Source organism: Chiroxiphia lanceolata, chromosome 26 (assembly GCF_009829145.1).
Source record: "Chiroxiphia lanceolata isolate bChiLan1 chromosome 26, bChiLan1.pri, whole genome shotgun sequence".
NCBI classification, from domain to species: domain Eukaryota; kingdom Metazoa; phylum Chordata; class Aves; order Passeriformes; family Pipridae; genus Chiroxiphia; species Chiroxiphia lanceolata.
This window is the reverse complement of record NC_045662.1, coordinates 1,511,810-1,523,932: the sequence shown is the minus strand read 5'-3', so window position 1 is coordinate 1,523,932 and position 12,123 is coordinate 1,511,810. Positions and strand designations below refer to the sequence as shown.

Here is a 12,123-nt window from a genome sequence, read left to right as displayed (position 1 = left end):
GACAGTCGTGGGGACAGTCATGGGGACAGTCGTGGGCACAGTCATGGGCACAGTCATGGGGACAGTCGGGGCTGTCGCTGTCCCCTCCTGGACCCGGCCGTGGGGGGTGTCTCGGGTTTGCCGGCGTCTGGAAGAGCTTCTTCCTGCAGAGCCCCAAAGCATCCCAGAGCCACAGGCTGGGAGGGGGCACAGGGGACTGGGATGTGGTGCTGGGATGCTGGCAGGGCTGCTCCAAGGCCAGGGACCTCGGGAATGGTGTGGAGCATCCCTGGAGAGGCGTACAGGAGGGCTGAGCTTGCACCAGGTAACACAGAGCTGGAACTGCTCCACACTCAGGTGCCCCCCGTCCTGGAGGTGCAGTGACCTGTCCCTGCACCCCCCGTAGCTTTGGGAAGCCTTTCGTTAGGAGGTCATTAGTGAAGAGCCTCTTCCAGGCTTCCCAATTCCCGGAATGCTCCGTTAAACAAGTGCTCCCAGTTCGCCGGCCGGGCAGGGACCCCAAGGTGGGGTCACCCCGCAGCCCCCGCCTCCAGGGCTGGGAATCCTGACCTGACCAGCAGTGCCAGGACAATCCCAATGTACAATCCCAACAGCCTGGGCTGCTCAGGAGCCACGGCAGGGCCCAGAATAAAGCAGGGAGTATCCAGGTCCCTCCGGACACACGGAGCTCTGGGTTATTGGGGCCGGGCAGGCGCGGGCGGAATGTGGGGCCACCGGGAGAGCTGAGCCCAACACCCCAACACCCACATCCCACTGCTGGGAAGAGCCGGGACAGCTCCCTGGAGGGAAGAGCCCTGGTGCTGGTCTGTGCTGCTGCCCCTGGGGTTCCCGGGGTTAGTGTTGGATAGTGCAAAGCGCTGGAGCCGCGGCCTCGGCCCCACAAAGCTCCACGTGGTTCTGGGTTCACCCCCTGCCACGGGTCCCTTTTCCCTCCCTGAACCCCAGCGCTGGCACAGACACGAAGCCACGTGGATCATCCAAAAACCCAGCAAGGCCACACGGTCCCAATGGGAACCCACTGGATTTAGGTCCCTGGGGAGGGTAATTAAGGCAAAAGCAATGCAGGGGTAACAAAACAAGGCCCTGCACGGGAAGGCCCCTCTCCAGCTGGACCAGCCGAGGTGCCTCGGTGTGTTAAGGAATTCCCGGTGGGAAAGCAGCAATTCTGGAGGTGTCTCCGTGTACCGTCCCAGCTCCGTGGGCTGGAGGAGTGTGGAGTGTCTCCCGGCCTCCCTTCCAAACCTGGCCCTGGTTCCATGGGGATTTGGTCCTACAGAACCAGACTCCCTGAGCCGGGTATCTTTGGTTCCTCCTGAGGAGGAGGAGGCTGCATCATATTGCAAAAAAAAAAAAACAACACATGGAAAAGAAACACGGGGGGGGAAACTGGAGAGGGGGAAAGAAATCAATGTGGGAAAGGGAGGAAAGGGTGGAAGTACCTATAAATGCTTCTTTCTGGACTAATTCCAAAGCACTTTTGTGATATTCCAGCCTGGTTTGTAAGATGGAGAACAGGTCACCGGCTATTTTAAGCCTTTGTTCCACGTGAATTTGGCTTTTCTAGACCCCCTCGAATTCGGGTTTTCCAAAACCTCGAGCTTTGCCGAGCCCGTTCCCGGCGCCTGACGCGTCGCCGCCGAGCATCTCCCACCGAACCCCGGCGAGTCCCGGGCGCGGGGAGGGCGGGCCGGGTGTTAATTCCCCGGCACGGAGAGGACGAAGCCGGAGCGATGCTTGGTGAAATCCGGTTGGGATTGGTTAATCCTGGTTTCCACGGAGACCGTGCATTTCCGCCCGTGGAGGCTGCACTGCACCGGGTTGGTGACGCTGATGTGCAGGGCCCGCTTCTCCCTGCCGGGAAAAGGGACGCGAGTCAGAGGGACGGGAGGTGGCACCAGGGCCGGGAGAGGCCTTTGGGGTCAGAGACATCCCCCGCTGAGCCCAGCACGCCCCCTTAAGCCAGGCCTCAGTTCTGAGCCGGCTTTTGGGCTCGGCTCAGCCCCGCTCCTCCACGCTGCACTTGGAGATTTGGGATTGGGATTGATGCTCCATGGGCAGAGCACAGACAGGGCTGCAGAGGGTCCAGGGGCTGCTGCCACCTCGGCCACCCCTCGCCGGGTGACCCCACCAGCGAGCCCTGAACCTACAGCAGTGACAGGGACACCCCTGGGCTGAGCTCAGAGAATAAAGCCCAGCCCAGAACAGCCAGAGGAATCACGGGTAGGGTGATGGTTCTGGACAACCCTGTGTCAGACACAACTGTGTCCCTGCAAACCCTTCTCAGCTTTTTAACCCCTTAACCCAATTTTGGCAGTAAAAAAATTAATCCCACAAACGAATCAGGAGTTTCTGCCACGTTGGCCTCTCCTTGGCTGTTGGGGGTCACTGCCAGGGGGGGACACTGCAGCAGATTCACCCCCCTGAGCCACTGCCGTTGGGAAGAGCTATCCAGGGACTTGGCCTTTGGGAATTCTCTCCTGTGACCTCACCCACACTTCAAACTCCTGAATTTCCAGCATTTTTAGTATAACACTGAGTGGTTTAAAGACTTGTTGACATTACTCCACTGCCTCTCCTGATGCTCCAAACGCCCCAGAGAGGATGTGCCAGGATCCCATTGTTTGGCTCCCAAACCCCAGGCCCTCCCTTGCCTGAGCCATTTCAGTATTTCCACAGCCACAGCCCAACTCCTTTGTGCAGTTTTTACTCCACTGTTCAAGTTGTGCCACATCCCTTAAGCCACATTTTGATGCAGCTTCCAAGTAATTCAGATTTTCACCACTTCCTTAAAAACGGTTGGTTGGTTGGTTGGTTGGTTGGAAGGGGCTGCCAGGGCACAGCAGACGAAGCCCTCACGTGGTCCCAGGTATTTAATACTTATTTACTCCTGCCTGGGTGAGTCAAGGCTGAAATCCCAGCTTAGTTTGCTATTTTTACCATGTCTTAGCAGGAGGAGCCTCCTGGAGATTCCTGTCCCCACGTGCTTGGGGAGCAGGTTTAGCACCAAGTGTCTGCAACACGGATAAGGGATGAGGACTCTCCTCTCCTCCCCTCTCCTCTCCTCCAGCCCTCAGCAGGTTCTGGGTAACAAGGCAGAGGATCTGGGGAGAGGAACATCAGTAACCTGAATTTTGACCCCCAAGAAGGACCCAGGCCTGGCAATCAGAAGGCTGTGGGACCTGCAGCAAGGAGGTGAATCTCTCTGGGTCCCAGCTCCTGCTGGAAGGAGGAGAATCAACCAAACACATCTACGTAAATCTAATGCTGTCCTGGGATGGTGGGACCTGGAGGAGGTGCTCTGATCTTTGCCAGGTGTAACAATTCCATTCAATCAGGGCTTCACTCTCCCCAAAACACTTCCCAGATCCCACCATGCCAACACTCATTCACTCATCACGTGCTGCCTGAGGTTTCAGCCTTCTGCTGAGGGAGCAGGACAGCTCCTGGACGGCATCCAAGGAACAACCCACAAGGGATCTGCAGCTCCACAGGGATGACAAACTCCTGGCTTGGTGCTCCCTGCCGGGCACCCCCATGCCAGCCCTGCCACCAGCTCCAGGAGCAGCTGGACCTGCCGGGACCTCGGGTCCCTTGGAAGCTGCCCCGGCGCTTGGTCGGTCGCCAGCGAGCAGGGGGGTGGAGGGAATGTGGGAATGCCAGGTTGGTTTCCAGCCTGTTGGTCACAGCAGCCTCGCTCCTGGTGCTGCAGCCAGGAGGGGACGTGGCAGCTGCTGGTGCCCCGGGCACAGGAGGGTTGTTTGGTGACCCAAAGGGAGGGAACAGCTGCTGCATCGGCCGGGAAATCGGAGCAAGGACCTTCCAGATCCCGCTGCTACAACCAAGCAGCTGGGGAGGCGCTTCCCCAAGTTCCCATGGAATTTATATCCTGAAGGAAGGGGTTGAGATGAAGGTCCAGAGCAATCCTGGAAGTCAACAAAGTCTTTCATAGACAAGGGCAACACACAGTGAAAATGCCCTTTGGGGATCACTGGGGCTCTGCAAGAGCCTGAAGGCAGCAGAGACAAGTCCCAGCTCCACTCACACTTAAGCTGAAAAAGGAGTTTTCACGCTACAATCCTCTCCCACCACTTTTTGGGGACTTGGGGCAAGGGCCTGGAGGGACAGGACAAGGGGGAATGGCTTCCCACTCCCAGAGGGCAGGGTTAGATGGGATATTGGGAAGGAATCCTCCCCTGTGAGGGTGGGGAGGCCCTGGCACAGGTTGCCCAGAGAAGCTGTGGCTGCCCCTGGATCCCTGGAAGTGTCCAAAGCCAGGTTGGACGGGGCTTGGAGCAACCTGGGCTGGTGGAAGGTGTCCCTGCCCATGGCAGGGGATGGGACTGGATGATCCTTCCCACCCAACCCATTCCATGACTCCCTGTGGGCACCAGGCACAGTCCAGCCCTTTGGGCAGCTCTGGCTCCTCACTGAGCCCAGGTGTCACCACACACTGATGGAAGTCAAGTCCACCAGGAAATGACAGATGCAGCTCCTGGGAAATCAGCTGACTTATTTTTAACAACGATTCCATCAGAAGAGACAGCGAGATGTGAGCTGAGCCCCTGCCAAGGGCAGAAACCCCAGCCCCAGAATCCAGGAAGAGTGAAATGGCCTGGAAAATGGAAAGGGAAAAGGAGGTTTTGTGAGGAAGTTGGGATCTACCCCAGCACTGCTCCTGTCCTGCCAGGGAACACATGGGAATGTCTGTGTGGAATGAACAAGGTGGGAATGTCAGTATGGAACGAACCAGACAGTAATTTCTGTGTGCAATAAATGCCAAGGTGTTGGTGCTTCCTGCAAACACAGCTCTTCGTGCAACTGCAAGGAATGTTTTTGGGTGGAAGCAGCTTCTCCAGCTGCTGATCCCAGCTCGTGGTGAGGGCTGGGCTTTTCCTTTGCCTTTGGATCTCCTGGCTCAGCGAGCAGGGCCCTGGGTGAGCGCTGGCAAAAGGGAAACCAGCAGAGAGGGGAGGACTGGGAGTGGAAGCAGCTCACTGGCCCATGAAATGTGAGAGTTTTGACTGAGCATTTAATCCAGGACCTCAGGGAAAACACAAACCAAGTGGTGCAGAAATGGCCCCAGACATCTGTCAGCTCTGCAGACACAGGAACAGCCTCAGCACCCACTCGAGGGGGGAAGGACACGGCCAAGGGAGGGAGCAGGCAAAGATCAGAGGGAGCTTTGGCAACACAAGGCTGGAAAAGTTAAATAAACATGTTAAATAAATGTTAAACGTGCAAGATGTCAGGTTGGACAGGGCTTGGGGCAATCTGGGCTAGTGGAAGGTGTCCCTGCCCGTGGGACTGGGGGGGCTTTTAGCTCCCTTCCAACCCCAACCATTCCATGATTCCCTGCTTAGGAGTAACCACAGGTGACCTGGAATGCCCTGCAAGGAGCTGTAACAGGCCTGAAAATCCAGCAGAGCACTTGTCTGGGAGATGTTCCCCATGGGCAGCTGTGAGCTCCATCCAGGGGTGGGGGCTGGGAACATGCCCTGCCCAGGGCTGGGGGGCTCTGGGGCTGCAGCCCCAGCACTGACAGGGCTGGGGTGGAACAGGGGGTCACTGACAGGGGGCTGGGGTGGAACAGGGGGTCACACAGATCTCCCAGGACCTTTAAGTGAGGTGCTGCCTGCCTATGGCTGCAGCCAACACCACCACAGAGCAGGACGTGGGCTCTTTTAGGAAGCAAAATTTGGGCAGAGGTGGCAAAGCCGAGCCAGGTGCCTGATTTTCAGGACAACAAAGATCCGAGGGATTTTCAGAGGGATTGAAATGAAGCTCCATGTGCAGTGTGGTGTGAAAGGAGGGCTCAGCAGCAGTGAATCCAGTGGGATGGATTCCAGAGGGGACTGCTTTAAACCACCCAATTTTTCTAGATCTTAAACCAAGGCCTCTCTCTGGAAGGGCAGGCAGCACTGTGGGCTTCCAACCCAGGATGTCCCATGATTCTGTGACACCACAAAGCCTGCAGCTGCAACCAAGATGGGAGGAGCAGGAGGGGAGGATGGAGAACACCCGAAAAAATGGGAACACCTTATGTAAGTCAGAGCTGCCTCATCTGGACACAGGCTGAGCCTTGCAGGGGGTACAGCCATGAAAGAAAACATCAAAAAGGCTCCCAGATGAAGGGAGGCTGCAAAAAAGAACCCAAAAAAGCAGGAGCTATATTCTGCATGAAGAAAATATGCAGGAAGTGGAGAGGGAGGAACTGGAGAGGTCTAAAAAAAGGCAGTTTTCAAGGCTCTGCTTCCCAACAAAAGCCAAGGGCAGAAACAGGGATTCTGAGAATTCCAAGGAGGGCTAAATCAGCTTTCCAGACAATGTGTGGTGTCACTGCTGGGAATCACTCCGGGATGTGGAGCTCACTGCTACTGGGTGGCAGAGGTGAGAATCATGGAATCATGGAATGGTTTGGGTTGGGAAGGACCTTAAAGTTCATCCAGCTCCACCAGGGACACCTTCCACCAGCCCAGGTTGCTCCAAGCCCCGTCCAACCTGGCCTTGGACACTTCCAGGGATCCAGGGGCAGCCACAGCTTCTCTGGGCAACCTGTGCCAGGGCCTCCCCACCCTCACAGGGGAGAATTTCTTGAGCAGGGTCTGAAAAGACACTGGATACGAGATGGGTAATAAACATGGACATATCTGAGGTACAACAGGTGTCATTTGGGGACAGATAAAGTGTCCTCTGCACAAGGGTTTAGGGCCCAGGCTGGTGTCTGGCAGGGCAGGGATGGGGATATATCTCATCTGGCCACTTGTGGGTTTGTGCAGCTTGCAGGACAATGATACTGGGGGTGTCTGGGCCCAGAGAAGAAGTTTACAGTCCCCACTGTGAAAATGAACCCCACAATAACTTCAGAGGAGACAGAACAGGAGAGCAGCTGATTCTCAGTGTAGCCAAGTTGTGAAGCCTGCACTGAAACCTCGTGTGCATTTTGTGTCTCCCCTGCATCACCCAGAGCTGCCCCATGGCAAGGACAGACCCTCCCCATGCCCTGACTGCCTGTGACCACCAGAACCCCCAAACCCACTGTCCCCAGGGCATGAGGAGCATCACATGCAAACAATCCCAGGTGGATATTTCATTCCAGGGAGAGAGGTTTGCTGCATCAAATACCCCAGAGACCCTCACACTTCCCCCCAGCTCTGCCCTTGCCCCTCCCAGGGCAGGCACATCTCAAGGGTGGCAGCTTCAAAGCAGATTTACACACTCAGAGCATAAACTGCCCTCAGTAAGACTCAGCTCATTCTGACAGCATCACCCCTGTGACTCCTTGGCTCTCTTCATCCTCCTCATCAGAGGGAAAAAGCACCTTTTCCCACCCAGCTCTTATTGGGACACCCTGGCTCAGGGGCCTACAGGAGGTTAAGGCAAGGATTTACTGTCCTGAGCAATCCAGAAAATAATTTACCATCCTCTTTCCCTTCTTGGACTGTGAATGCCCTTCCATCCAGCCCCAAAGCCACAGCCCCCCTTCATCCCAGGGCTTCCTGAGAATCCCAGGGTGAGGAGATGAACCATTTCTGGGTGCAGATCATTCCTCTCTGCTAATCCCAGAGCAGCTGGATGGGCACACACACCATGGGCAGTGTGTCACTCGTGCAGCAGGTGCTGCACAACCCACACGTGCACTCAGGGGGACAAAAACATCCTAAACCACGGCGTGGTTTGTGACACCTGCCCTGTGAAACCCTCCCTGAGGCCTCACAGGATGTTTGCTCCGAGCTCTGTGGAGCTGTGGGGGTCACAGAGCTCCTCCAAACCAGGTGGCCTTGGAGGAGATCAGACATTAGGATGGATCAAAGAAGTCAGACACGAACCAAGGGCATCTCAAGTCAGGATCAAAAGGCACATTTCCACAGTGGAAGGTCAGAACAAGCCCTCCAGGCATTTTAGTGCCAGCAAAGGTCACTGAGCTGAACAGGTCCTTCCTCACTCTGTGATTTTTCACAATTATCTCCAGTCAAGTGACACTTGATACACTGAATTTTTTTTCCTTCTTCAAACCCAGCAAACATTTACAGTGTTATTCCCAGCCCAGTTTTGCACCTCGTGCTCTACTCAAGCCAAATCACCTCAGAGGCTGCAAGAAGTGGCTTTTCAAAAGCCATTTGTTAAGGAGCAAGAGAAAGCACCAGGCCACAAACAGAACTGAAAACTCCACCTCTCCACTTAAAAAGTGGCTTTCAAGCCTTCCTGGCTCAGCCCTGCCCACGTGCTGCCCCTGCTGACATTTAGTTACCAGAGCAAACCACAGAGTCACTCGCTGGGTTTGGGGAACCACACATTTCACCATCAGGCTGCATCAGCAGGGCTGGTTTTCCCCTTTTAATGAGAAACAAGAATTGTTAATATCTGTACATTCCCAGTGCAAAGTGTCACATATGTCCAGTGGCACAGGGCAAGGCAAAGCCAGCTGTGAGTGCTCAGCTCTGCTGCTGCTGGGACAGTCACATCCATTCCTGTCTGAGCCATAAAATCCACTTTCCTGGCATGGCAGCAGCTGCCAAAACACTGATGGGCCTTTTTCGTGACGTGTCTGCAGCAGATCCAGGTATATCCCTTCCCCTCCAGCTGAGATGCAAACCCAGGCCATTAAGGACTTGGCTCTCTCATTCTTAAAATGCATTTATTGCCACTGACCCCGGAGCAGCCACTGAGCTGCACTTCCTCCTTCCCTGATTTAGGAACTGGGGCATTTGCACATCCAGGGAGAGCTTTCTGGAACGACAGTGAGCTCTGAAATACTTCTGTCTCTTCCAGCAAACCCCTTTGGTTCATGTGCTCCTGGGCAGAGGATCCTGGGCTGAGGGGGCAGGGGCTGCTCCTGCTCTCCCAAATTGCCATAAAACACCCAAATGGGTCAATGGGGGCAGGTCCCAGCCATGGGTCTGCACCTCAAAGTTACTATTTTAGGGTGGGAAAGCCCCAAAAGTGGTTTTGAGACAAAAAAAAAGCATAAACTGTGTTAAATATTTCATTTCCTCCAGCAGGCAAAATGAAAAATTTTCAATCCCGTGAAATAAAGGCAGATCCCAGACCCTGAGGGAGGGCCAGGGCAGCACCCACCTGCCAGGGCTGTGCCTAGAGATGGGTGATGGATGGAACACTCTGCCAGAGACCCCTGACCTGCCACAAGGCCCCCTGGAGCACTCAGGGAATTCCAAAACCCCCCACACTGCTCCTTCTCCTTCCCTGCTCCCTGTGTGGTTTGATATCACAGGAACGGGGGTTGGACGAGGTGACCTTTAAAGCCCCTTCCAACCCAAAGTGTCCTTTGAGTCTGTTGGATTAAATTCTCTCCAAATTCAAGGTATTTTGAGTTTCTGGAGGGAAGGAGAAGGATGGGATGAGCTGGGATGGGGCACATGGGGTCTGTGGGTGGGGGGACACCCCGTGCTGCTCCCCCTCATCCCCCAAACCAGCCCTGCCCTCAGCACCACCAGCAGCTTCTTCTGCAGCCTCCAATTAAGTCACACTCCTGAGCTATTCTGGGCCCTGGCAGAGCTTTGGGGAGTCAGAGCTCATCCAGCTCCAGCTCCAGCGTGGCCACAGGACACTGGGGTGTTACATATTTTATAGAAACCACCACATGCCAAAAATATGATTCAAAGCCCTTGTCTGGAGCAGAGTGAAGCAGCACATTGGCCCTTCTGGGGGCAGGGGGGGGATGCCAAGAACCAGCATCAGAAATGCACCAGCACATAAATTAAATAAGAGCACTCAGGAAGATGAGTGCAGAGCTGCCTCCCCGGTCAGGACATCAGGGACTCGAGTCCCAGGAGGGCTGAGAAGCAGCAAAAGCCTTTTCCTTATATTCTCTTCCCATTGCTGGTCCTGCCCATGGCCCAGCTGCTGGGATGGAGTCACCAGCTCCACATTTACTGGGGCACATTTGCAAAGCCCCCCCCAAAGGATGCTCCCAGAGTGTTCAGCAGCTGCTAATGAAATTTTGCCTGAATTGCTGTAGTTTGAGGAAGAAATTCCCTCCCAAAAATACCTGAAAGGGAATCCAGCACCTTTCAGTCACCTTGGAGGTGTTTGTTCAGCTCCTACAAGCCTGTGAGGTACAGGGGGTTGTGAGGACAAGTGTGTGGGATTATTCAGATGTTTTCCATTAAAATTTAAAAGGGGCAACAATTCTGGAGGACCAACAGTGACTGGAACAGCTGATGGATGTTGGAAACAGTGAAGCTTTGCTGCCATTTCCCTTTCCCAAAGGATGAGCAGCTCCAGTTTTCCCACTGGGACGTGCAGGGCTGTGAATTCAATGGATATTTCGGAGCCTGGCAGAGGTCTGAAGCCACGAGAGGGGAGAAGCTGCCACTGAGCTTCCAAGAGAACCCCTAAAATATGACAAGGAAATCCAAAGTGTGCACACTTTCGAAATTCCCTCCCTTTTCTTTTCTTATTCCTCTTTGGGATCACTCTGAATGATCTGGTTCAGTGGTGCCTCGCAGGGTGGCCGTGTGGGGACATGTCCCTGTCCCTGTCCCCACCCGCCCTGGCTCTGCTCCTGCCCATGGCCCATGAAGGGGAACAGCTCAGCTCCTTTATGTCCCACACACATCCCCCTGAGCTCATTTAAACCAGAGCTGGGAATGCAGAGGGAGGGCTCTGACATCCTGGGAACACCCTGAGCCAGGGGCACTGCACGGGAATGGGGAGTGTCCCCAGGGAGTGTCCCCCCTGTGTGTGCCAGCCTGGCTGGGCTGGAGGGGTGGGACAGGGGCGAGGGAGGGGCACGGGAGGGCAGTGGGGGCTGATGGAGAAGGTGATGGAAGGGTGAGGGAAATGGAGGAGTGATGAAGGGTGATTGAGGGGTGATGGAGGGGCATGGAAGGGATGATGGAGAGTGACTGAAAGGTGATGAAAAGGCAATGGAGGGTGATGGAGGGTGATGGAAGGGCAGTGGAGGGAAATGGAGAGGAGATGGAGGGTGATGGAGGGGCCATGGGGGGTGATGAAGGGTGATTGAGGGGTGATGCAGAGGCTTGAGGGGCGACGGAATGTCAGGGGAGGGTGATCGAGGGCCAGTGGAGGAGGTGATGGAGAGGCAGTGGATGGTGATGGAGAGTGACTGAGGGGAGATGGGGAGGAGCTGAAGGGTGATGGAGTGGCAAGGGGGGGGTGATGGAAGGACAGGGGTGATGGAGGGGCAGTGGAGATGGAGGGGGAATGGAGGGGGTGATGGAGGGGTGAAGGAAGGGCAATAGAGGGTGATGGAGGGAAGATGGAGAGATGATGAAGGTTGACTGAGGGGCAATGGAGGAGGTGATGGAGGGGTGATGGAAAGGCAGTGGATGGTGATGGAAAGGCAGTGGATGGAGATGGAGAGGCAGTGGATGGAGATGGGGGGGTGATGGAGAGCGGCTGCTCCCAGCGCCGCAGCTCCCAGTTGCTATGGCAACCTGGATATTCCTCATCCCATCTGATGCCTCCTGGCTGCCAAGCAGGGCTGATGCAGAGCAGGGAGGGCTCAGTTCCTGCCAGGCACCCCGGGTAACCCCTGCAGAAGCACAGTTCTGCACGAACCCCCCCTTCCTCAGGGTGTTTTACATCCCCGGGGGGTGGGTCCGGCCCCCCACGGCTGCCACAGCCGAGGGGTTCGGGCGGGGTGTCACCGTGACCTACTTAATGCGGGCCGTGGTGACATCATGTTCCATTGCCAGCGGCTTCCCGGGCCTCTGGACCGCTCTGTCCAGCAGCAATGCTGAGCTAATCCCGCCCCGAGGGCACATTCCAGCAAGGAGGCACGTTCTGTCGGGATAACCTTGCTCTGTCAGCACGGGAGACGTCTCCCCTCCGCTGACCTGGAACAGCTGCGCTGGATCCTGCCCCCATTCCCAGATCTGATCCGAAAACCCAGATTTTTCCTCCTTTTCTAATAGAAAATCAGCTAAAGCTTCGGGGGACGGAGAAACGCCATGAAATAAAAGAGCTGCTGTTGTGCTGGATTCGGCTGCAGCTTTTTTTTCCCCGAGAGCAGCTCGGTCCCCGAGCAGCACTTCGGTCCCACAGCCCCCGATAAAGGGTCACACCCTCACCGGTGACACCCCCCAGCATCTTCCCCAGGGATTCGGGGCTCCCCAGCTCGGTCCTGAGTGTCACCCCATG

General features: G+C 55.7%; 1 protein-coding gene across 2 annotated transcripts in view; it reads right to left on the bottom strand.

Moving 5' to 3' along the window:
* Positions 1–12,123, bottom strand: part of MYO1D (myosin ID) — a 148,587-nt gene that overhangs the window by 1,098 nt on the left and 135,366 nt on the right. The window contains exon 22 of one of the 2 annotated variants that reach the window (XM_032711467.1): positions 1,462–1,851. The exons of the other annotated variant lie outside the window; for it this stretch is intronic. Within the exon in view, the coding sequence (XP_032567358.1) occupies positions 1,695–1,851 (157 nt within the window). The 3' untranslated portion in view covers positions 1,462–1,694. Of the gene's footprint in view, positions 1–1,461; positions 1,852–12,123 lie in introns of those variants that run through there. 2 annotated transcript variants of the gene reach the window in all.